At 40.1% G+C, this 27501-nt stretch overlaps 1 protein-coding gene across 1 annotated transcript; it reads left to right on the top strand.

The window, feature by feature from the left end:
* Nucleotides 1-7362: 7362 nt before the first annotated feature.
* Cpr76Bd (Cuticular protein 76Bd) lies at nt 7363-26666 on the top strand. The gene is made up of 3 exons (XM_065221015.1): nt 7363-7558; nt 23429-25819; nt 25894-26666. The coding sequence occupies exons 1-3, from the start codon at nt 7553-7555 to the stop codon at nt 26143-26145; spliced, it is 2649 nt and encodes an 882-aa protein (XP_065077087.1). The 5' UTR covers nt 7363-7552; the 3' UTR covers nt 26146-26666.
* The last annotated feature ends 835 nt before the right edge of the window (nt 26667-27501 follow it).

Below are 27501 nucleotides of genomic sequence, written 5' to 3'. Positions count from 1 at the left end.
CCGGTTGCCGAAAATAGTCTGTCATGCCGAAGCCTTCATTTCCCTCACTACTTTGAATGCGATCAAAATTTACCGCAGCGGCGCCGGTGGTGTAGTGGTAAGCGTGATTACCTCTCACCCCAGCAGGCCTGAGTTCAATCCCAGTCGGCGCCGCCGGGATGTTCTGAGGCATAACATCTCTGATCACGCCAAGGGAAGTAAAACCGTTGGTCCCCGGTTCATGAGTTGATGGGTCGATAGGTAGGGAGGGCCAGGTGTGGAAGCTGCCTTCCTGGCGTCGGTAGCATTGGTGCTCAGCACGGAAAACAAGATCGACGTAAAACAAATCAAGGAAAAAAATTACCGTAAACCAGAAACGTTGCAAACGGCGCCGGTGGTGTAGTGGTAAGCGTGATTACCTCTCACCCCAGCAGGCCTGGGTTCAATCCCAGTCGGCGCCGCCGGGATGTTCTGAGGCATAACATCTCTGATCACGCCTTCCTTCGGATGGGAAGTAAAGCCGTTGGTCCCCGGTTCATGAGTTGATGGGTCGATAGGTAGGGTCCAGGTGTGGGAGCTGCCTTCCTGGCACGTCGGTAGCATTGGTGCTCAGCGACGGAAAAAACAAACCGAAGGAAAAAAAAAGAAACGTTGCGAGCGAAAGAAGTACATGTTTATTATATTTCCAGTACGGGATATCTCGTAAACATGGCCATATTGAATGTTACTGTCTTCAGAAAAGTTCTTCAGGTGACCAAGATCGTCCGGATAAAGTTCATAATTATTTCACTACGTGGCACTAGCGTCCATATGATCTTCCTGCTTATTTATTTATTTATTTATTATTATTATTATAGTCCATCTGACTTGGTTGTCTCAATTAAACACTTAAATCTAAATGTAATCAATCATTAAAAATTGAAATTGGCCGACAGCAAACTATGACGAAATCTGGAGCCATTGATATCAAAGTCAATAAGGTCAGATGCTTCGTTGAATTGATGAATCATGGCGGCAAAGGAACTGTTTGCAGCATAGTTGGTTACATGTAGTACTTCATGTAGCAAGGCTCGGAGTGTTCGGGCAGGAGCATACTGCTGCTATATCTTAACATCCTGACTATGTAAGAATATACTTTCTTTGACATAGTTTTCCCGGTTATGAACCAGCTCACTACACAATTAGAAATTATTATTATTATTTTTTTACCAAACTTGCAACCTCATTACAAAAGTTGTTTCACTCAATTTTAATTTAAAAACACTGTCAGCTTTGTTTAAATAGTCGACTCTTGTCATTGTAGTGTAGTTTTCTTTGTTTTAAAGCTTTAAAACTAATGAATTAAAATAGCCGATTTTTACCGAACAGTTCAGCTGTATTAAGTTAGGTTAAAATTACCGGGGTCGATAATCATTTCAAAGTGTGTATAAGGTTACTATCTTGAGTAAAGTTATCAGGTGGCCATGTCCTTTCAGACGGTAGCCATATTAGTTCAGAAATTTCTAACTACGTGGCAGTAGTGTGCCATGAAGTTCCTGTGTAAGCTTTAAATACTATAAAAGCACCAATACCCCACAATATGGATATTTTTGTAACGAGGAACGATGTGTAGAGGCCAGAAATAGATGATTGATGCAATTTGAAAATGAAAAAGATTTTGGAGCACACAAAAGATTGGGAAATTTTGACATCATATTTAAAAAAAGCTTCTTGAAAACGGTAATTACGAACAAGGACGTAATCAGGTTTAATAATAGATGGGACAAAATCTCGAATGAAGTGATAATATTTCAAAGGAAGTGAAAACTGTTGCAAAAATAATTTCGTTGACTTAAATTTTAAATGTTTACTCAGTTCGAAATAACGCGTGTTTTTTTTTTATCTCAGATCTAAAAAAATGTACACCCAACCAGGGGATGTAAGATTTGCTTCCAATTATGTGGGATTCATCATTAGAGGATGTTAGTGGAGACCGCATGAACTGAGGATGCGATATACCGAGCTGCAGTCCAATGCAAGAAAATGGAGAAAGAAAAATGTGGAGTGTATTAGTGAGTGAAATTAATCATATCGAAAAAAAGCGCCGACGGGGGGGACTCGAACCACGAACGTTGCGATTATCAGACCTGTGCTTTCTCCACTGCTCTCTCCATGCTTCGGGATATGAATTGGCTAAAAGAAAACAAGAGAGCTCATTTCTTCGCATACTCGACTTCGTTTGCTTTTCTGCTTATCCATCTCATAATTAAAATTTGTTCTCAAGTCAAAATCTTGATTTTTTCATCTTGGAGTTCTTCAAGGGATTTCGTTGAGATTTTGTCAAGAATGTCTTTAAATACATCTTAGAAATTCATCTTGTGACTTCAATTCTCTAGAAAAACACCCCCATAATATTTTTCGGAACACTTTAGAAATGCTCTTAAGATAACTCTCGAAACTTGATCTGCAATTCATCTCGAATTTACGATAATTCAAGTAGAATTACCTTGAAATTCACCTCAGAATTCTTTTGGATCTCACGGAATTCTCCTCAGCATTTTCTAAACATTCCTCCAAAATTTCAATGGAATTATTCCTTACATTACGATTGAATTCTGCTCCGGAATTCCTTAAAATATACTTCCGAATTTTCATGGAAGTCTAATTTGAGCATCCTTTAAATTATCATAGTAATAGCATAGGAATACTCCACGGAATTCCATTCAAACTCTCCTAAGAATTCCCTCATAATTTTTTTTTTAATTAAAAATTCTTTTGGAATTATCATCAGCACTTCCATTGAAAGAAACAAATATACAAATAAACAAAATACCCGTCAAATCATGCTTCAACCTCCAGTTGAATTTCTCCTCAGAATTCTCTTGGAATGCTCTCGGAATGTCCATCAAATTATTTACACAATTTCTTAGTAATTGTGTTTAAATATTCTTTTGAATTTTCGTTAGGATTTTCTTCTCACCTTGAAATTCTTCTAAACATTAAGTTGAAACTGCTCGTTTTAACTATTCTCTGAACTAACTAGGATTTCTGCTGAGCAGTTGCCAGGAATCAAGTGGTCATCAGAATTACATTGGAAGCATTACTTAAATTTCGCCTGAAATTCGGCTTATAGCTAAAATGGAATTCCAATCAGAACTCTAACAATACTCCCCAAAATTTCTTTGAAACTGTCCTTAAAATTTCTTTAATATTCACTTCAAAATTTGTCTGAAATTATCATAGAAATACTCAAAGTAATGCCACGAAATGCCAGAATCATGAATATTTTCTTCATATCCAAGAATCTTGAAAATTTTGCAAGATTCATTATTTTGATATTTGTTTTCAAATCTATGCAAAATTTCATAGTCTGACATCTAAATCTTCGGTAATGAATTTTTGAAGATTTCTTCAAGCAGCATTATTCTTTTATTAAGGTCCAGGATTTTGAAAATTGTCTAATGCCCTAAAAACATTTCGTGTTTCCAAAGCTTACATATGATTTTGATATTTTCCATAAGTCTCACAGTCTTGAGATTGTTCTTAGTTCGAAATCTCAATAATTTGTCTCAGATTTCAATTGATTCAATTCCAAAAAATCTAAAACAATTTCAAAGCCCATTCCTTCTTTTTACAAAAATTTCTTCTAATAGCCTATTTAGCCCAGTAGCGTTCACAGACATTGAAAAATTTCTATGAAAATTAAAGCATCAGTAACTTTGAAAAACTTTCGAGATCTACCCACTCTCCAACTTGATAAGAAGCGGTGAAGACATTTTTTCGGTCTCATTGAAGCAATTTTCTCTGAACACGTTGCACCCCTGGGTGAGAGTTAATTCATCCAGCGCCAATGTTTTTTTTTCCTTGATTTATTATCCGTCGATCTTGTTTTCCGTACTGAGTACCAATGCTGCCGACGCCAGGGAGGCAGATCCCACATACCTGGGCCCTACCTATCGACCCATCAACTTAGGGACCGGAGACCAACGGTTTTCTTCCCTTCCGAAGGAAGGCGTGATCAGAAATTTTATGCCTTAGAAAATCCCGGTGGCGCCGATTGAACCCGAGCTTTTTGGGGTGAGAGGCAATCACGCGTACCACTACACTAAAGGGTGTACCGTTTAAAATCCGCACACACACGAGCATCGCTCCGCGTTGATACATCTGCCGACCTTGGCTAATAGGAGGATCCTGTTGCAGCGACTTTTCATATTTGACATCCTGTACAACAATGTAGGCTGCCCGGTACTGCTGAGCAACATTCATCTCAACAACTCGACATGCTGATTTTCTCCGCCTTCCTGTGCACCGCACTCTCTGTGGACAGAACAATCCGTTCGGTGTTTGTTGTCGTCGGTTTAATGAAGTGTTTGTCAATTTTGATATTAATATTTCCAAAACAATGTTTAGAAATAGGATTATTTAACAGTATGTACGATATCATTCGAAGACAAGTAAATAATTAAATAAATAATAGTTAAAATGTTACAGCTGTTTATGTGTGTACCATTTTCCACGAATGCACCCTTTACTATTCACGGTGAAAAGAATGTGTACTCAATTTAGTAGAGTTGTATTTCCTATTGTAAAGAATGAGAATGCTAGTTTTTTACACTTTGGGGATGAATGCTAATCCCATGCATCATCGCAAGCTTCTCTGTGTAATTACAGGTGATTTGTAAATCACGGAGTAGCAAGCGCGGGCGGTCAATCATGCTCATGCAAAACTTATTATACACTGGACCTTGAAACTGATCGTATGTATCTTTGGTGACCTTTAAAATCCAAGGCCGTTCAAAATTTAGCTTAGATATGGTTAGGAATCAGCCTACTGTGTTTTGTAGAGCTAATAACAACTTTCAGCCTGCTTTATAACAAGTTTTGTTACTTGGGCTAGTCAATAATCACTGGAATCAAATGTGTAAAATGTTAATCAACTCTACAAAAAAATTAATGCTAATGCATGCTAAGCACTGTCGAAAAGACACACAGCGGCTTGAAAATGAAACGTGATCTGCCTCATAATTCCGTCCACAGATTCTCAGTTCCCGATTTCGGCTGCACCGCTAAACAGTTCAACCATCAAGGCACTACGGTAGTTCTAGCCGTTCTGATGTTGCAGCACCACGGACCAGTTGGCGGCTTACTGCTGGAGCCGGCTGGCTGGTTGCTGTGGTATAGCGATTACCCTTTTTTATGACGATGACGACGACGACTCGTATTTACTTACGATGGAAGCGGCAGCCCGTAAGGCGTTCTCCTTTTCACTCTCGTTTGAACTCTCTCACGTGCGGAAAGAAGGGTAGTAGCACGACGACAGTATAAAGTGTATCAAATCTTGCTATGCTCTCTGCGCACGCAAGGTGGGGACATTCTTTACACTACACAGTGGAAGTTGACGGTGTTGGTAGTACCGACCTACCCACCTACCTACCCAGCTACTAATGAGTGGTTGCTGTCGGTGGGTTGTATTGCACTACCATCAAACCGCCAATGTTGTGCTGGGGAACAGCACAGAACCCTGCACCTAATGGGAGAAAAGAGCAATAAGGTAGCCAGGGTGGGTGCTTGGTCGGGAACTCGCTATGAAGCAGCTGATATTGTCTTCTATTGTTTTATTACGGGATATACTGGGACAAAATGTTTGGAATATCGTTTCCTGTGTGGAAATTACTTAAAAAAGCGTACTAACAAAAAGTTTAAAAAATTAACTAAAAGTTCTTGACTTATGATTTTTGTCAATTTTCGAGTGTTCATGGTTTTCAATATTCGGATAGTTTGAGTTTTTCTTGAGCTTTTTTTTATTAAAAAATATCAAAAATTGAAGGACATTTTGAGACATTTTAGTATTTAAATACTTTATTTCTCTCTTCAACTTTGTGTAAGATGGAATTTCGATCAGAAGTGAAGATATCGTTTTATTGAAAAAGGTTATTATAGACGCCATTTTGAAAAAAATACAAGATCCAAAATGGCTGAATTTTAGTAAAAAAAACTGAATGATTGCCCATAACAAACATATCACAAAAGATCACTGTATTGGTCGCAGTGATTATGACCCGAACAATTATGCAAACTTGTCTACAAAAAGGGTAACGGAGGTATTTTTGACTGCTTTAGGAAGTCATTATACAATTCTAGATAGAGCTGGAATTAAGGCGTAGCAGGTTTTTTAAACAATGACTTTTCTCGATGATTTCCAAAAACCCAAGCCTCCTTCAAGCAAATCAATATCACCATGAGCTAGGGGAAGTCTTCCCCTACCCGATGATAATGTTGGTTTGCGTGGGCGCGTCTTGAATTTCTATAAATCATCGAGAGAAGTCATTGTTTACAAAAGCTGTTAGGCTCTAATTCCAGCTCTATCTAGAATTTTTCTAAAAAAGTATGATTTTGTTACAATAAATGGTTAATTCATCATGACATTACAAAGAGCTGTAATGTAAATGAATCGTGACAAACTTTTCAGCACTGAAAAAGGAAACATTTCAAAACAAACTGATTTCAAAACACTCCAGACCCGACCACTAGGAGCACTGCAGTAAAATAAACAGTGCGTCCAAATATTAAATTACTCAAGCTTTATTAAGGGCTTCTGGGTTAAGATGTATCCCGGGGCAATATGACTAGTAAGGGTGCATCCATTAGGTACGTCAGGCTCTGCTGGGAGAAAGGGGAAGGGATTTCAAATGTGTGACAAGCAATGCATTAGGTATAGGAAAACCGTGACTTAATGCACGCTCCCTAATGATCATATTACAAAGAGTTTATCGACTAGCTTTAATGGCGGTAAGCTCCAACTCGGATTAACTTTTAATATCGTCCCTGTTTGAATAATCTGCAAAATGTTTGCTTAGAGTCGTGTCGATTAACTTTGATGTCGACATCAAAGCAGCCGGACATTCCTGATCGGGATTTAATCCAAGGATAATACCGGTTGGAGCTTACCACCATAAATGTTTAACGGATCTATAACGAACGGGATAGAACATTGAACCTGTCCGTCGTGGCAGGACCCCTAGCTACGGCACTGGGGAAAAGAGAGAAGGATATCTTCGTGCGGTGCGGTTCGTGATCTGCCCGTGAGGTTAGACCCGGGGTGAACAAGTGGTGTGCTGTCGTAGAACGATCGCATTGCGCGTGAAAATCCGAACAACTAGAGCAAAGTGCACAACTGGCAGGAGGGTGCGATCGCGCTCTGCTGTTGACCGCGAGGACCTCGGTGGCGACGAATCCCGCCGCCCGCCGCCACGAGAAGGGTGATCTCGTTTGTGCGTGTGTGCGCGGAGGGGACAGTTCTGTGCAGTATAGAGCCGCGGCGCGTTTCGCACATTTGGCGGCATATTTTGACTCCAAGCCGATGACGGTTTGCCAGTATATATAAGAAACTAGAGGGCTAGGCCGAGCCATCAGTAGTAGTTTTAGGTTGCTCTACGCTAACGTAGAGCTTTTTTCACGTTCGTTGCGTGTTTTGTCCGTCGATCGAGTGGGTCCTTACGTTTTCGGGAACTTTGTGTTCTAGTTCTGGCCGTGCGTGTAAAGTGCGTTTCGTTCGAATTTCAGCTGAAAATTTGGTGAATTTATCGTCGTCAACATGAAGGTGAGTTTAAAGGATGCAGGATGCTGGAGAGGAATAAATTGAACATGATCCCGTAGGATTTGGATACTCAAGGACATTCGCAAAAGAGAAGAACGGCAAAGTGCGTCAGTGAAAATTAGCTAAAGTAGCAAAAGTGTGAACATCAAATTGATTACATCATTCAAGAACGATAGAAGCAATTCAATAATAGACTTTGATTAATGGACCTTCGAATTTGATCTTCGACACCTGATCAACCTGTGAAACATGATAGTGCAAAAAGTGGCTGCTGCCAATAAATACAAGTGATATGAACTACTTCGGAGGCAGCTCGCTGGTGACTCGGCTAATTGATCCACATAACTCCACGGTAGTTGCCTTAGCGCGTATGAAACCGCGCGAGTGAAGTTTTAAGGTCGGCGCTAGGCCTGCAAAATCGACTCAAAAGTGATTGTTGATCCGTGCTTAAACGTTGTATCTAAGGCATCCAGCGCGTACATGGCGCTGACAACCCCATTTAGGAATACTGTTCGGAAACCTGATAAGTGACCAGGCGTATCAATGGTTGCACACGATCAGCAGCAGTAAGGTTACCCATAACTAGAGCGACCCGGTGGCCAACAGATGCAAAAGTGAATGCCGTTTGGTGTGGTCAAAGCACGCGTCAACTTGGGCACAAGCTCGTCGCCTGCAAGACTTAGAATCGCAACTGCGGTTCTACTTGTACGGCTTCGGGGATCTGATCGATTCAGGTATGATAATTGTCGAACAGGTTGATGGAGCAAGCTCACGCCCAACGGTGATTCTAGAGGCACGCGGATAAGCCGCAACAACAGGAAATGCAAATCATACACTGCCGCAATTTTGTTGCAGCAACGCTTTACTCGGCTAATATATTCCGCCTGCAGATTCCGGCAGGAGTAAATAAGCTACATGCCAACGACGGTGGTTTGGCGCCTTTTTTCTGGTGGGTTGAACGAGTGTGATCTAATAGTGCGTGGTGACAAATGGATAAATGAATAAATTACTGCAACTGATTTGAATAATTGAACTACTGCTACCGTGAGAACTGTAACAAGGGACCTTGAGTGGACACTTATCGAGTGAGTCACCAGTTGATGATCGGAAAACTTTGCAAAAGATATCGAAGAGAACACTGAAGTGATCAATAGACGTATATGTTGAAGAATTTTGGAAGATGTGAAACATAATTTAGCAAATATAAAATATCAATTTATTTTATAAATTTTAAGTGAATCGTAATGGTAAGTTACAAACAATCGAACTTTGAAATCAAGTGTGAAAGCATTTAACCACAAGAGGGGCGTAGTACCTGGTATTCCAGGTTAAGAGGCACTACCATAGTCCAATCAATATTATAAATTGTGTTTTTAATAATTTCATTAAACAACATTTGGAACAAATGATGAAGAATGAACTAAGAGTTCTACATGTTAAGAATACTTCAAATAGAAGAATTTATAAATATTTATTTAAAGCCATTCATTTTCAAATTTCGAATAAATTTTAAAATTTTAATCCTGCTAAAATCGAATTTATTAAATTAAATAAAATAAATTAATCATAGAAGACCTCCCTTATTTGTTCGGGACATAAATCCACTGCGTCCAGTTATTTGATCTATTGTGGTGTCCTCAGTTTAGCGGATGTCGTATTACTCCACACAAAAATTATGAGGTATTCGGATTTGTTACGGTTGTCATTCTTGCCCTTTTCGCAAGACTTTTATTGATAGGTCCCACTCTTTATACCTCTCGGAGTGTTGGAACACCTGCTAAAGATGCGCCCCTTTGTCAGTCAAAAACGGATTCCTTCGCAACAAAATCAAGCACTAACACCGATAATGACTATACATCTTAGTCTAGTCTTCAGTCAATTCAAACTAGAGAACAGCGAATTAGGGAAAGATTAGCGCCCCTTAGCCCAGCTGGTAAAGACACAGCTATGAAATACGACTATGCTAGAGGTGGCAACTTTCGATTCCAGCTTCGGTCTTGGAATTATTCGGGTTGGGAAATTTCTCACATTCATCCTAAATGCCACACACTGATAAAAAAATACTAAGGTACACTAGAGGAACTGGGACTTGAAGGTTAGTGTCATAGAAATCTTTTAAATGTTTAACTGATTTCTACTAGAATGTTAAAGTTTGCGTTGAATGCTATCCCAATGCTAAAAAAAACTTGGAAGAATTCCGAGCAAAAGCCCGTCTTTAGTAAAATTTTACAAAGTTATTATTTTGAATCTTGATATCATTTAAATTATGTTTTATGTAGCAATAAGACAACTAAGCTGGATTTTTTCTATGGAAATCAGAATAAATCATTTACAACTATTTTCGATGGAAAACTTAAAGAATAAGTCTCGCTTACCCCATGCATTTCGTAACCATTGAGTAAGTGGGCTCACGATCGAAAAGGAGCTTTGAAGATAGAATTGCAATAAATATATATATTATATGCGTTTTAGAATGTTTCTTAGAGCAATTTGAATGTTATGATCTCATTCAAAAGTAACATTTTGTTAACTTTAGTAATACTGACGGATTAACCTGAAATCAGTGTGATAAAACGCATCCAAAGTAACACATGAAACATTTTTTTGAAATCGAATTTGAAATGATTGTTATATAAAAGTTATATAAATGTTACATAAGCGTTGCAGAAAATATCCCCGTTTTATAAAGGCTCTGTAAATGTTTTCTTCATACTTCCCAGATTTAAAAATCATCCATGTCTACAATTGGTTGGTTTTGATCATTAAAAGTTATAAAAATGTGCATCTTACTTCATTATTACCACTACAAAACTTGTCGTATGCAAAGTCAATGTTAATTATATTTATAAAGTAATTAATTACTTTCCAAATTGGCGTTGACGTTGACAGAACCGTCAAACCTCCGTCACTTCACGCAGCTCAGTGTTATTGTATTCGAATACATCATCTCAAACATTTATACAACTGAAAAGTGCAGGTTGTCTTGAAGAGGTTGAAAATACTTTTAAGTGACACATGTTGACGCTTCTGCTGCTTTTACAAAACATCTTTATGGCAAACCGAAAGCGAGAATATGATTTTCCTGCCATTTAAAGAAACATGATGGTAACTTAGAATATGTTTAACATTCATCGAAGCTGGTCTAGTTAGGAAGCTGCAAACCTACCACTCCAAGGACCAGTGTTCAAAACTCATGCTAGGCTGTTTTTTTTTGCTCGAATTATATTCTTTGCAACTGAAATCGGTTGCATATTATGATGTTTTCTGAAAAACATGAAGATGTTGTAAGATCAATATTTAGTTTTGTAAGCTCCACCTCCGTGCATTTCATTTCTTATGTATGATGAATGTATGAGATGAAGTAATTACAAATAATTTTGATTCCTTCCATAAGTCATTGAACAGTATTTTCAACATTTTTCTTAGGCTTAGTGTTCGAATTCCATGCTCGGCTGGTTTTTTTTTATAAATAATGTTGGTTGCCGCTCAAATCGATTGGTTATTATGATGTTTTCCAAAACATGTTATAAGACCATTATTTAGTTCTATAAGCTCCGGTTCCTGGGCTTCTTTGTTTGTATAAATGTTTAAAATGAAGTAATTTAAAGTATTATTGATTCATTAAAGAAGTCATTAAACGGTATTTTCAACTTATTTATAACTAGCTGTGTTGCTTGGGTTACAAGTATACTATCTCCTACTTTTGAATATGGATGATTATATTCATGCAGTGCAGCAAACACGAAGTTCCAGTTTCATGAGCGATGTCACAACAGTGGCCAAGATTTGTGCTCTAAAAACTTTGCAGTTGTAGGGTAGGGCATATCAGCCAACATGACGGTCATCTTGGAGCTCTTCAAGGAATCGCCTTAATGTATAACTTAATTTCAGAGTCATACAAGCGTTCGAACAAAAAATGCATCGTTTCTACATGCGCAATGATGCCCCTAGTTTAATCTCCGACACGTTGTGTACAGTATTTTTTTAACATGAATTTCTCCTCGTTCATCGTGTTGTCTGACTTAGGTTGACGAGTGGCTGGAAACCATCGATTCATGTCTGGATTGTTAGAAGTGCTTCTGCTGCATCGCTTTCGATGCGCAAAAGGTGCCATGCTATGAGACCGTAGATAGCGGCGCCGACGGTGTTGTGGTAAGCGTGATTGCCTCTTACCCCAAAGGACCTGGGTTCAATAACAGTAGGCACCGCCGAGATTTTCTGAGGCATAAAATCTCTGATCACACCGAAGTTAAGCCGTTGGTCCACCGGTTCATGAGTCTAGATGGTTTGATAGGTAGGGTCCAGGTGTGGGAACTGCCTTCCTTGCGCCGGTAGCATTGGTACTAAGCAACGATGATAGATTAACCGACTTCTGTACACGAGAAAAGTGATCACCCTTTTTTAATTATATCCATAAAATATCAAATCAAATACTTCGTGAAGCTACGGTTAATGCAAGAACTAATTCATTTGTTGTACTATTTTTCTATCTTACAGATTAAAACAATCTTTATTATAATTCAAGTTTCAACTGTTCAAAAAAGATGGTATCTACATTCTTCGTGTACAAAAGTCTGGAAATCTTGCATCCTTGGTACTTAGTACGGAGACAGCTTTTATAATGAGTAGTATTGGAGTAAATTTTAAGTAACTCTGAGTAACTCAAGTTGCTCAATATTCAATGCACGGTGACATAGCAACCTGTTAGTTTTGACTGCATTCCACGATTGTCAAGCAAAGACGTTTGACGAGGAAAATCTACGTTCATCATTTAACAACATTACATACCGGATTGCCATCCACAAAATCCGTGTCGCAGCCTGCAAAATCTCCGTTTGATAATAATGGGATTTTCAAGTGAATTAATTTTTTGGTGATGCATTGACCCGAGCAAAGTCTGAGATCAAATTGAAATCTAAATTTGATGTTGTGATTTCGCTGATAATGATTACACAGGTTGCTGTCGTTTTGGTCGTTTTATCGGTTAAAATATCAAAATTGACCATTTTTCCAGTTGATAACAAAACAAGTAATCAATTTGATGTTATGCTAAAGTAATGAAAACAACCCCGTAACAACATATTTTTAAAGAGCGAATGTACAGCAAAATTTGGTATGAAATTTGTCAATGTGTAAACTGAAATCAAATTATGATTTCAGCTTGATGTCTGTCATTTTGATGCTAAACTTTGCTCGGGGATGATGCACATTTTGGCAGATTGCATACCCACCAACAAGATGCATAATGTGTCAGTGCCCCTTACAAGTTTCACTTCACGACACGTCAAAGACTATTGCTTTGTGATTCCAGGACTGTATTGCTCACAAATGAAAACTGAAATTTTGATGGTCGTTTTTCTCTTCCTTTGCATCGCGTTTCACTTGCGACTTTGAAGAGAAATAATCATTGAGGAGTTAAGGGCCACCCACATTAGATCCGTTTGCGTTGCGTTGACGTAAATTTGACGTTAGACAATAGATTTAGCTGTCACTTTGTCGCAACGCATCCGATCCGGATCTTATGTGCGTGGGGCTTTACAGTTTTCACAAAGTTTAAACCGAGATTATTGGAAAGATCATTGTCTAGTCACATATAAAAGTTTACTTCTCAATCAGAACAATTCAAACTAGAATTCGCAACTCATGTTAACTTATTCATATAAGATGCTGAAATTAAATCATACATTTGAAAGTGTTTAAACTCTTAATCTTAATCGATTTTGCTTGATTGGTCAAATCTTGAACAGGTTTAAAACTAGGAATAGGTCTAATCAGCACTTTTTCAATGTATGATCATTATAAATAAGAGCCAATGCCAAAACTGCTAATAGAATGCTAAATTAACCATCAAAAGAATCGAGAAGGGCGGTTTTATCTACGATGCAGAAAAAAATGTATTTTGTTGTGGTTAGCTGCGCGTACGCTGAGTAGATAGAAAGAAGATTGATGACGATTCTGAATATTTCTTGCAAAAAGATGATGCAAGATCCAAGTAGATGCGAGAAATGAAACAAGATTTTTCGAAGATTGATTCGCTAGTGTTATATTTGTTGAGCATCTAGAATTGAGATTTAGATGTGTCGCCCCCCTCGAAAAGAACACACCCTTTGCAACCCGTAATAATGCACGCCAAATAATGGATTCGTTTCTCCGGATCATATCGGAAATATCTTTTCCTGATTTGTCAACTTTATTGCCCACGATAGTAGAGACCACGCATATAAGAGTAATTCATACTGAAAAGAAGTACATACACACGGATTAATGAGTATATGATGCAAGAATACAAAAATAAAATACGGATAGGATTACCCTGACACTCTGACAGATAGTGTATGTTTATACTGATTTAATTTTTAATTTCTTGACGAATGTGAGACTACTTTGATCACTTTTGAGTAAATATGAGTTACTTAAATTTGCTCGCTGTAAATATTAACCCTGAGTACAGCCAAGGAAATCAAGCTGTTTTCTCGTTAAAATTAAAAGCAACGGTGCCTAAATTCTCTTAAGCATTCTTTAGTCGTTTATATTCGCTACATATATGAAAACTTTGAAAAACTACCTTCAAGAGTGATTTTAGAAATTGATAAAATAATCTGAAAATGCCACTAATCGCGGCAAAATGCACTACAACAAAGGAGCAAGACGCACCATAATGATGAGGCAAGATGTACCCCAACAATGGGGCAAAATGCAAAGTCCATGACCGCTTAATAGACTTCGGAACGATTGTTTACTAAAAGATCATTTTACTCCGAATGTATGAAGAAAATGTAGTTGATCATAAAATAGAAATACATATTCAAACTTATCAGTATTTTATCAGAAAGATGTAGCTCCGTAAGATCTTCCTCCGGTGCTTAATAATGTTTGAATCGCTAAAAATCTTAACAATGCGGATGACGAAATTACACCATATCCATGCAAACTTGTTTTTGTTTTCATTTACATTACAGAGAGCTGCCAAATTGATACGGTGTCCAAAGCAAACATAGATTTAACTTGTAGGTAACTACTTTGTATTTTAGGCTTAAAACGAACGAAGTGCATTTTACCGCAACGGTTCATGTTACCTCAGGTACCCCTACTGCTAACCATGTCTTCGTAGCTAATAACATCCCAACTAGTGTTGCCTACCCGGGAAATCCAGGGAAATTGACCAAAAATCACGTTTCCCAATTCCCGGAAATATGTTCCAATTTGCAGTAGTATCACTAGAAGTAGTACTAGTACTCGGAAATTAAGTATGAAAATATTATAATACCCCGTTCACATTACAGCGTATATCACGTACTATACGCTGTCTTGCAATGAGCACTCATACATCTAGTTTACACTATAAATCCTATGTATGAGTGCTCATTGCAAGTATTAAGGACAACATGAAACGAACTCACCAAGTCTGGTCAAGCGAACACAACAAGCTGGCCTGATGTGTTAGAGGGGAAGTCGCAATTGTAAACGGTTTGCTTCACGGGTTTCTGGTAGAGCTTGCACGGAATGGCCCGAATGTAGTCTTGGCCGTCCAACACAGTCCGCTTTACTATCAAAAAAACCGGAACAACACAAAATCCAATATTTTGACCGGAGGAACAATTTTTGCAAACATCTACAAGCCCAGCACTCTTCGATCGGCTCGTGAGCATACCTGACATTGCTGAAAATTATGATAGCATCAGATAGCGGGGTTGATTATTCATGAACTCTTCATCGCTGGGAATACTTGTGAATATTTGAGGTGGACAAAAGGGTTAATGCTTAAGCTTTTTCACTTTTATATCGCTGTGAAGCAACTGAAGTTTGATAAGAAATTTATATCTGCAACTGAAACCATCTGATAAATCGTCCAGCTCAAACCTTTGTAGGGGTAAGAGGTGAGACCATCATCATCATTAATGGGGCGTAAAATATTTTTAAAAAAATCCAAACGGCACCAAGAAAAAATCCTAACGGAACTAAGTCTGAAGATCTTCTAATAGAAATCGCCAGAATGCTTCAGGCTAAGTCAGAAGAGTTTTCTAAGGGAAGTCAGAAGACATTTCTGGGCATGTTCAGGTAAAACTGCTATTTTCATAAGAAGTCAAACACACTTAACATGGACATAGGGGGAAACATCCGGAGGTGGTGAAAAAACTCTGGGGGCAGTTAAAAACGGTTGAATAGAAACTTTCAATGACAGTTTTAACAAACTTGCTGAAAAAGTCTGATGAATCTCCCAGCGGAAGTCAAAAGATACTACCGTATAAGCCAGAAGGACTTCTGGAAAACCTTCAGAAGAAATCAGATGATAATTTCTAGGAAAATTGGAAGATGCATCTGTGAGAATTCGGTAATATCTTCTAGGCTAAATAAAAAAACTCCCGAGGGAAGTCGTAAAAAATCCAGAAGAAGTCGGAAGAAATCTGTGAGCTGCTCGTGAGCAGTGAAATTAAAAATATTAAAATTGAGTGGTTAAACTATGCTTTTTATTATAAATCGTTATACAGAAGTTAAAAAATAAGAATTCTGATGAATAACCGTCGTGAATTCAACTTATTACTTTTCTGGAATTTGTACAAAAATATTTCCCAGGAATTCTTGAGAAGAGCCATCCACCAAGGAGTACTCAACTCTGCACATCTCAATCTGTGCCTAGTACTTTATCTGTGCCGATCAAGCTGTCGGTCTCAGTACCCCATGAGTTTACCCCGTAACGTGGGTAGATCACCTTTTCGTGGTACGTTACGGAATGTAAGATCTACCACCGATTCCTAGTCCTGACTACTTCAAACTAGGGGAACAGGATTTTTCATTAATCCAAGGAACACATCTTAGTCCTTGTTACTTTTTATGCCTTGTTGGTAGTGACAAGACTCGGCTTTGTCTACCGAGGATGATCTTGAAACAAGGGAAAAAAATGAGTTAGTTGTCTTCATCTATTTGATTCCTAATCTTCTAATCGTTGTTCCCTAGTTTGAAGTGGTTAAGACTAGGGTTCTGATGCATGGTCATTATCGGTGTCATACCTTAATTTTGTTGCTAAGGAATCCTATTTTGACTGACACAAGGGGCGCGCCTTTGAAGGGTGTTTCAACACTCCGAAGGGTATAAAAAGCGGGACCTTTCAATTAGAGTCGGATCCTTGCGATAAATGCAAGAGTGGCAACTGTAAAAAAAATCGAATACTTCATCATTTCTCAATAGTGATGGAGTAATACGACATTCACTAAACTAAGGACATGGGATATACTACAATAGATAAATTTACTGGTCGCAGTGGTGTTATGTCCCGAACAGAGGAAAAAAAAAAGTACCCCATGAGTTTGGCAACCCTGCAGTTATGACTTGTGAGATTGTTTGTTTACAACTTCAAGCTCTCATGGATGGTTCATTGAAAAACGGAAGCCGGCGCCGGTGGTGTAGCGTGACTGCTTTCTAGCACCCCAATGGGTCTGGGTTCAATCCCAGCCGAGGTCGGTGGGATTTTTCTGAGGCATAAAAATCTCTGGTCACGTCTTCCTTGGGAAGAGAAGTAAAGCCGTTGGTCCCGGCCCATGTGCGTGTTGAATGGGTGTGATATCCTACGGAGGTGTGGAAGCTGCCTTCCTGCACATTCGATTGCCGTCAATGGATGGCAATCGATGTCCGTCGGTGATTGGCACTAGATTGCGGAACAGAGACCGACGTTAAATAAAGGAATGAAGAAGAAGAAGAAGAAGAAGAAAAACGGAAACGAATGTTATTTTTCCTAAATTTTCTCCCAAATTTCAAAAGATGGTTAGGTTATTATCGATCATGTTGATAATGCTGATGATGATGGTGTAGTTGCTATTGAAACATATTTCTGAACATGAAACAATTACATTAGAAGCTGTGTTTAAGATTTATCTTCTATAAATAATATTTGCAAATAGACTAGGGCGTTACTTGACAAAAATAAATCTTTTTTCGACGACTCTATAAGTGAAATGTAAGCGCAAAGGTTTGCTTGTCGATGAATATTCTTCGATAAGGTTAGTTCTCCAGTTGAAGCAATGGTGTAAAAGTTACCCCTCACGGATTCGCACCGCGTCAAACAAGCCCTGAAAACCGAGGTCCCAACTCATCCCTGGGTACAGGCGACGAAGCTGACTTTCTGGCTGGGACAGGACCTCGCTATACCAACGAAGTACCGTTACACGATGTCAAACGCTGGATCGTGAGCAAAGTATGGGAAGCTTGGGAAGCGGAGTGGGCCCAAAACTCCCTCTTCATCAGACGGATCAAAGGGACGACGAGAAAGTGGACTTGGGTCGGTTATAGAACCCCAGCCTCAATCGAGCATATCCGGAGTGATTTGAGATTTAGGGAGTGATTTGAGATTTTTTTTTTTTTTTTCCTTTGGTTTGTTTTTTCCGTCGATCTTGTTTTCCGTGCTGAGCACCAATGCTACCGACGTGCCAGGAAGGCAGCTCCCACACCTGGACCCTACCTATCGACCCATCAACTCATGAACCGGGGACCAACGGCTTTACTTCCCATCCGAAGGAAGGCGTGATCAGAGATGTTATGCCTCAGAACATCCCTGATTTGAGATTTGGGCGTAATTGCTTTGGTAAACAAACACGTCAATTACTGATTTCTCTAGAATAAAAGCTCAATCTCACAAACAAACTATACCAAATGATAGAGGAATCATTCATCTACCTCATAGTGTTATTACTTTTTGAGATTGAGCTTTTATTCGCGAGAAATCGGTGATTGACATGTTTGTTTACAAATGCAATTACGCCCAAATCTCAAATCACTCCGGATATTCTATGCGTATGCCCTCAGTATCAGAACCTGCGGGAACTCCACGGGCTACCAAATAGCATACGCGACATGCTGGGTGATGATTCCTCCATACTGGCAGCAGAAATGCGATTATTAAAGGATACTGCATTGTATTTTAAAGTTTAGTATTTTTTAATTCTTTTCGGCTGTTGGGACACTTCTGTCTGATAGGGGCCTTCTTGGTTCCCCCGGTGTAAAGCTCTATCTTATTCAGACTTTAATGTTTGTGTTCTTAATATGCTTGATGTGGAGCAGTATTAACGGATATTTTCATTTGGAGTAAACAAACCTTAGCAAAGGGTAAATCAATTAGAAAAACTTCAGCGATCAACAGGGTTGCCGTTTTATATAATATTGATCGTGTCATACGTATCAGTGTGTGCCTTAACGTGCCGAACAGAGTGTCATACCATAGAGGTAACTCTAAGACCAGAAGGTCCCAAAGAAACGAGCTCAACTTTTTGGCTCAGCTCTGGTACTATCTTCGGTCCCAAGCAAATCGATTCACCCCTCGAAACATAGGAAAATCCACGAACCCCTCATTTTATCTGTCAAACCTTCATAGCGAATCAAAACAAACATAGTGTAGTACTGGAATGTATACTAGAATGGAGTACGTTAGTCGATTTGCTTGGGACCAATAGGCTAGTCAATTAGTGAGCCAATTTAAAATCGTTAGTTTCGAATTGATTGTTGGTCATACTGTGTTTCGGCACAGTGCGCAGAGTTGATTCCCCCTTGCCAACAGCTGTTTCCCTTTTCGCGGGAAGCCTAAAATAGCGGGAAAATGGTATCAATCTAGTACCAACAGCCAAAAATAGCTGACTAAGTTCGCCAGATTTGCTTGTATAAAGTAAATGTAATGAGTAAAGGTTGCCACATAGCATATGATAGCAGCTTGAGGCTGTTTAAATAAAATGAGTAAAGCGGTTACATCATGAAACATGTTAGTTAGGCACATGTTGCATAAAATATGGGAACACTCTTTTGCTTTTTGTAGAGTCTGTATATAAGAGTCGCGTCAATAGAAAACTGTACGGGAATAAATGTATAAAAGGGGGACTGTTTATTATTAGACTGATGGAAATTTTGAAAGTATGGGGCCATTCGATATTTATGTAAGCACTTGGGGGGGGGTCTTAGAAAAATGTTACGTTAACATGAACAAGTCATATACAAACCATTCAAATATTTGATGAAAGATTTTACAAAGGGAGGGTTTGTTGAATTTAACGAAGAATGAGGGTTCGAAAAACCAAAAAATAAGGTACTTACGCAATTATGGCATAACTCATATCGCTCTACAGTGCTTAACCTGTGCCAAATCGATTTCGGATTAACTCCGAAAATTTGAATTAATTTGATTAAAACTGACTATGCACAAACCACTTGAAGTTGATATGGAAATTACTATTTATGAAGAAATTAAAATTTTGGATCATACACGGCCGGTGGGTCTAACTTATATTTGAGTTTAGTTCATAGACTGACATAGACTCACATTTGAGTGGCATTTACTTTTATTGAGAAAACGTTTACTCAGTCTATGAATGATCTTCGTTTATGAGAATTTGAGTAAATGGAACTCAGATATGAGTCAGATCCAAAGGGGGTTTAAGATTCAGGCTCTAAGAAGAAAGCGAATTTTCTCAATTCTCGCTAAAACCAGTCCACTTTTTGCACGAAGTTCTTGAAAACCATGTTTTGTACTCATTCAGAAGTTCTAGTTATGAATCTAGAAACATCAATCGGCATAGGTCAAATTGATGGACCTCTTGGTAGCTAGGAACTCTAACAGTTTTCACAAGAGCTCAATTTTAGCGTATTCTTGAGTAATCTTTGAAAATTCTCAAGAAAACTCCTACTAAAGTTCATGTCCTTGGGTACGACAACAACAACTCCAGGACAACATTTGAATAGTGGCACGAAGCTAGATGCGGCCAGAAGATCGTAGGGCCCTCGTGTTGCTTCAACAGAGGAAGCAGACGCTTCTGTAGACACTCCTTGGGGTAGATCTCCCCATTTACAGTCCCGGTAGTCACGAATCCGTTTGCCACATGAGCAGAGCTTGCCAAATCATGTATTTCTTGGCAAACTTTGAAAGTTTCTGCTTCATTACTCCCTCCGGAACATCAAACTTGTGCTGGGCGGTGAAGAACAGTAGCCCCGGAAGCTGCCGGAGGTCCACCTTGACGTAAGTCCATCATCCATGATGAGACAATGAGGCTTCGTCAGCATCTGGGTGTACAGTTTCCGGGCCCGTGACTTTCCCACCGTTTTTTGCCGTTCGTCACGATTTTGAGCCTTATGCACTTTGTACGTATGCAGTCCCTCCCAGTCCTTGGCTCTCTGAACGGAATACTCACTAATAGAACATCCATTCTGACCGCATTTCTCCTTCTTCTTTCTGCTCCACACTACTCTTTCGATCTGTATTGAGGTTCCAAACTACTGTTGGTTGCGTTCTGGATTTGCGCGAGAACTTTAAAGTTTGTAGGGGAAATTGTATGGGAAACGGAATGAAACTATTAATTTGATTATATAAATTCAAATATAGGTTAATATTTCTCATACTTATCCACCTAGAAGTGTCATTTACCATTATTTTGTGTACATAATAAGTGTTTATGTTTTATTCGTATTTTTCTGTGCAGAAGATAATTTCTGTGATATATTGTATCAACTAAATAAGCATTTCATTTATGAAAAAAAAATCTAGTAGAACTAGGATTTCTTCAAGACGATATGAACCTCCACAGCAAACATTAAGAGGATTTCCTTCTGAAGCGTAAAATATAGCAATGATAAGCCTGAAGACTTATGATTAATCTGAAGATCGACAAAAAAATCGGTACGAGACGAAGGTTAGGATCAGTCATGCCTGAGCAATAATGGCCAAATTAGTGAAAATCAAGATAGATCAATGATTTCAGATTAAAACGAGCTCCAAACTTATCCAAATAACCTCCATAGTCTCACAGAGAACACAAAGGATTCTCCGGAAATATATGCCATATCGTTCATTTGGAATCTGATTAGGGATTGCGAAGGTATCATAGCGCTAACTTTGACCGTTATAGAGATCGGAAACTGAGAATCGAAAGATACACGAAAATCTAGTACAACGCTCCGGTGGAATTTTTCGTTTTCATAATTCTCACGAAGGAGACACAATAAATCCTTTGAAAATAGATCCCAAAACGTTCGTTTAGGATCTGATTAGGGAATGAGAAAGCACCAAAGTGCTAACTTTAACCGTTTTAGAGAATTGAAAGACTCCCGAAAATCGATTTTCACACTCCGGTGGAACCTTAAAGGCAAGTTTAGAAAACAACTTAAGCCAGATTAGCACACTTAAAAAAGACGATAATCCTGGTTTATCTGGGGAGGGGGTTTAAAAGGCTTCACCCCCTTGCCTATGATCCTGGACATAAATCCAAGAAAATTCAAAGAATAGTCTAAATGACTAAAACAACAAAATAAGAAAAAGCTATCAAACAAATATCCAGTTTAAAGAGATTAGCAAATACGGGATATTCAGTTTATCACAAGTCGCCTTGGTCTGTCTTTTAAGTCTGATGACCCGTTATACAACTTAATTAAACTTGCTATCGAGCTGGAACTCTGTTCCATATATTGATTGAGATCTACCTCCGAACCTAGTGTACCATCTCCAAAGCTCTTTAGAACTGCTTCGTATCCATACTATAAAACTCATCGGAGATGGCAGATCCACACAATTTGCCTCAAAAGTCATACCAATCAGTTTTGGAACTTTCACTAAATATGCATTGAACCGGAATGACCTGCGAAGTTTCCCCCTACTTCCGATAAAATCTTCTAATCACATCCCTGTATCACTTTAAACTCATCCTGGTATTCCTTTGGAGTAGGACATAATAATGGCTACCGGTTTACCAGATTTGCAATTGAAATACACTAAGCTTATCTTCGAAGTTTCCCAGATCCCTCCCAAATCTGTTCTCAAAGTCCACTGTACTCGCTTTTGAAGCCCTATCGATATGTTCCAACGTACATGAATTAATATGACCTTTCGCTTAATTTCAACTTCTGTTCAGTTTTCACACTGTCGTACTCTAGCGGAACTATCAATGCATTCTCTTAAGAACTTTCTCTAGCTAATACATTATCGCACTAAAGCTTCATGCTGATATATTAGTATGGAATTTCCTCCCAACTCTGAACTTCACTTGTCTCAAAGTCTTCAGACTCGTCCCTAAAATTATTTTGGTCCATCTTAAAAGTAGTGTAGATTATTCTATAAAATCACCTCTGGACCTATCAATATCATCGTCTGAAGTATTTCTGAAAGTTTCTTAGGTATCCATACAATATAACTGTGTTCAAATTCTCTATTTTTTGCCAAAAACGGAACATGCCAAAATCGGAACGTGCCAAAAACGGAACACTACTGTAGTGACAATCGACAGTAGAAATAGTGCGCCACAGTTGATGATAATAGCTACGTCTTTTCTGAAAGAACGAAGCGACGCCCTAAACACCGATCCTTAATCTGATAAATAACGTATTAGTTCATAATATAATCCAAACTCATGAGTTACACCTAAATACGTCAAGAGAACGGAAAGACCAATTGAATTGTCATGAACCGGATGGTCACATGCCCACAGCTGCCACCAATCAAAGCCATTCTTTCGCATTTGCGCTCATTTGGTCATACAAGTTCAAAACCAGCTCGTTAACCGCATTGATCAGCACTCGTCGATATAAAAAAAAACGGATCACGCAAAATCAAGCCCTACATAGTGCATTACAAATATCATTCAATAAGTGTGTTGTCCATTTTTACTTTTTCAACCCGACTTGACTCTGCCATACACATATGAATGATGTAATCGACGCAAGGTTGTTCACATTCCTTGAGTTAGATCAGTTCAAAGCGTGATACATATTCTACGCGGTCCGATATGGTTCCTTTCTGCCCACCCATCCCCCATCACGAGTCGCGACGTCGATGGCGACCGACACAAGTGAGCCTGAAAATGATAGTCATTAATTTTCTCATTTTTTTCTCTTCTCCGTTTCGATTCACAGCTTTTCGCTGCAATCTTGATTGTAGCCTTAGCAGCACCTAGTTTAGCGAACCCAGCCCCTGATTGTCCACCCGGTGGACATGGCTACGCCTACCCAGCACCAGAAGTACAACTATCCGTGGGTAAAGCCATCAATTCCGTGAGCGTCACGCCTGGATTCTCATCCTACTCGGTAGGTGGCGCCGTCAAGTACGCCTCTGTTGGACCGTCGTACAACTCGTACGAGGCTTCCCCAGCATACTCTGCCCATGGACTTGGATCCGACCTGAAGATCTCAAGCTACGTTCCGGCCGTCAAGACCGTTGCTGCCAGCCCTGGCGTAGTCTACGCTGATAAAACGTCGTTCGCTTCATATGCGGCTCCTGCTTATGTTGCTCCAGCTGTAGCTACCAAAGTGGTTTCTGCTGCACCAGCTTATGTTTCGAGCGAATATCAGCCCGCGGCTAAAACGTTCGTATCGTCTGGACCAGCATACTCATCGTATTCTGCTTCACCAGCTGTTTCATCCTATTCTGCTACTCCCGCTGTATCATCCTACGTTTCTACGCCAGGTGTAAGCAAATTCGTAAGCTCTCCAGGCTATAGTTATTCTGCTGCTGCTCCAGTCGCCAAAGTCGCCACCTATGCTTCCCCAGCAGTAAGCTACGCTGCTCCTGTTGCTAAATACGCTACCTACGCCGCTCCTGTTGCCAAGGTTGCCACTGTCGCTGCTCCAGCCGTTAGCTACGCTGCTTATGCTCCAGCCACCAAAGTTTCCTATGCTGCTCCAGCATCCTACGCCTCATCTTACGCAACTACTTCTAAGGTTGCATATGCCGCTCCAGCTAGTTATGCCTCCTATGCCGCTCCAGCTAGTTATGCCTCCTACGCCGCTCCAGCTAGTTATGCCTCCTATGCCGCTCCAGCTAGCTATGCCTCATATGCCGGTCCAGCTGCCAAGGTAGCCTATTCCGCCCCAGCTAGCTATGCCTCCTATGCCGCTCCAGCTACCAAGCTAGCTTATGCCGCCCCAGCTAGTTACGCCAGCTATGCTCCAGCTGCGAAGGTATCCTATGCCGCCCCAGCTAGTTATGCCAGCTATGCTCCAGCTGCCAAGGTAGCCTATGCCGCCCCAGCCAGTTATGCCGCCTATGCTCCAGCTACAAAGGTAGCCTATGCTGCTCCAGCTGTCAGTTATGCTTCTGCTACTCCTGCAGTTACCAAATACGTCTCCACACCAGCTGTTTCCTCGTACTACTCTACCCCCGCTGTTACTAAGTATGCCGCGGCTCCAGCTGTCTCTACATCCTATGTTTCTGCTCCAGCCGTTGCAAAGGTTGCCACTTATGCTGCCCCTGCTGTGACTAATTATGCGCCGTACTCTACGCATTCATATGCCCCAGCCGTTTCATCTGCATACGTTTCGGCTCCACTTGTTTCGAAAGTTAGCTACGCTGCTCCTGCTGTTGCTAAATATGTCTCCTCCCCAGCCATCTCAGCTTACTCTGCCACTCCTGCTGTTTCATCTTACTACTCTACCCCAGCCGTCTCCAAAGTAGTATCCAGCCCTGCGTATGCCTCGTACGTTTCGGCACCAGCTGTTGCCAAGTTTGCCACTGGTCCAGCTTATTCGACTTCGTACGTTTCGGCACCAGCTGTTGCCAAGGTTGCCTCTGGTCCAGCTTACTCCGCTGCCTATTATGGTCCTGCTGTAACGAAGTATGCTGCTGCTCCAGCCGTTTCCAGCGCTTATGTGTCAGCTCCAGCCGTTTCCAGCGCGTATGTGTCGGCTCCAGCCGTTACCAAGTATGCCACCGTACCGGCAGTATCGTCCGCATATGTTGCACCAACCATTACAAAATACGCTTCTGCTCCAGCCGTTTCCAGTGCTTATGTCTCAGCTCCAGCTGTTGCCAAATATTCAACCGGTCCAGCTTATGCTTCATATAGCGCTGGTCCAGCTTATTCTGCGTACAGTGCCGGTCCAGCTGTGTCCAAATTAGCTGTTGGTCCAGCAGTTTCCGCATACAGTTCTGGTGCAGCTTTCTCTAAGTTGGTGTCCGGACCTGCCTATTCTAGCTATGTTAGCACTCCAGCAGTCTCTAAGGTTATCGCCACTCCCGCTGTGGCTGCATACAGCGCTTCTCCAGCTTACTCAGCCTACTCGGTAGGCCCAGCCGTTACGAAATTCGCTGCCGGTCCTGCATATGCTGACTACTCAACTACTGGTGCCTCTCACGGATACTATGCTGGACCAGCTGTATCATCTGCCCATTACGGAGGAATCCGATACGCCGCTGCCGCTGCCCCTGCCTACACAGCTACCTACGCTGCTCCTGCCGCTACAATTGTCAAATCCGTCGTACCAGCGACTATTTTGAAAACCGTTGCTGAGAAGCATGACGAATACTACGTGAGTAATTACTATACGGAGAGGGGGTTACCGGACCAGAACCTGCTGACCTAATATTTATTGTCTAATTTTAGGATGACCATCCACGATATGCCTTCGAGTACGGAGTAAACGATCCACTGACCGGTGATAACAAGCACCAGCGAGAGGAACGCGACGGAGATGTCGTTCGCGGACAGTATTCTCTAGTCGAACCCGACGGCAACGTGCGTACCGTTGACTACTACGCGGACTGGGCCACCGGATTCCACGCCACTGTGACCAACAGCCGAGACCAGGTCCACGCGACCAAAGTGCTAGGAAAACGTGCCGTAGTGAAAGCGTAAGCGCGGTCCACTCTTGCCACCTATTGAACCACGACATAAATGTGTATAAATGTTTTGTTAGTTAGGAAGTAAGTAACGAAAAAGTGCCCAAGCAAATTATTTATTGATCGAAGTAATATGCCAGCTATTAGCCAGAAAGAGTGACGAAGAACATTTTTTAATTGATCGTTTGTTTTCATATCATTCTTCAAGCTACATTCTCCGTTTAGTCCAAATTTATTCTTTAATTTCCGTGTAAATACTAATTCCTATCGAAAGACCTACGTCCATCACCCCCATTCCTTACTCAGTGATGAATTGCCCTCTTCTCTCCTTTCCTTGAACCATTTGTCTTTGATTCGTAACACCACGCCTAAAAAAAATCGACTTCTACGCCAGAATGCCAGCAAGAGTAACGAACAGCAAGTATTTGTTTCATTCAAATGGAAAACGCATGATTTCAATGTGATAAATGTGTCATAAAATATTATTTGTATTTTGTCTAAAGAAAAGAAAACTGAAATAAAAAAAAAAACATCAAAAAATAATGCATTTGATTATTTTTTTCAAGTCTTAGAAAGAACGAAGTAATGAAATTGGGTTGTTTTTTATACCTGTGATCTTGACTTTTATACCTACTTAAGGTGATTCCCTGTAGCGTCCTTTTTCGTGTAACACTTCGCAATTTCACATGTTAAAATAATAAGGTTTCTGTGAATGTACGTAGCTGAAACTATTACTTGTTGTTTGCTGCGGAGAAGCAAAGGATGTCTGAAATTTTCAGATGTGTACACCTCGTAGATCATGAGATGTGTGCTCTTGAAATTGCGAGGTGTGATGGAAAAACGGACTCTACGAGGAAACACCTTAAGGGGGTTAGATATTGAAAAGTTCTTTAGTAGGAGTGACACTGATGAAGACTGCACATTGTAGTCGAAATACGTATCTGTCATGGATACCAAAATTAATTAAGTGGAATTAAATGGAAGATAACCTTTTTTTGTTGTTTTATTTGAAAGAACGATTATTATTAGATTATACAACCCCTTACATCTTGAAACGTGACGTGACGTATCCGGGCTGTGTAACATTTGCCAAGTCAAATGTCTAACACGAGATCTAAGATCTTTAAAACATAAACAAGCCCTCTGAATTTTGAAAAAATGAAGTCTTTGGGGCCTCCTATAGCTATAAAGCAAGACCATGCTGGAGGCGGCTGGGTTCGATTCCCGGTACGGTCTAGGAATTTTTCGAGTTGGAAAATTTCTCGACTTCCCCTGGGCATGGAGTATAATTGTATCTTCCATACAATTATACTAATGTAAAAATGGTGCAAGCTAGAAAGCTCTCAATTAACAACTGTGAAAGTACTCATAC

Source organism: Ochlerotatus camptorhynchus, unplaced genomic scaffold (genome assembly GCF_037179485.1).
Source record: "Ochlerotatus camptorhynchus isolate MF236.1 unplaced genomic scaffold, CSIRO-AGI_Acam_v1.1 ptg000002l, whole genome shotgun sequence".
In the NCBI taxonomy this organism is placed as follows: domain Eukaryota; kingdom Metazoa; phylum Arthropoda; class Insecta; order Diptera; family Culicidae; genus Ochlerotatus; species Ochlerotatus camptorhynchus.
This window is presented reverse-complemented; position numbering and strand designations above follow the sequence as displayed.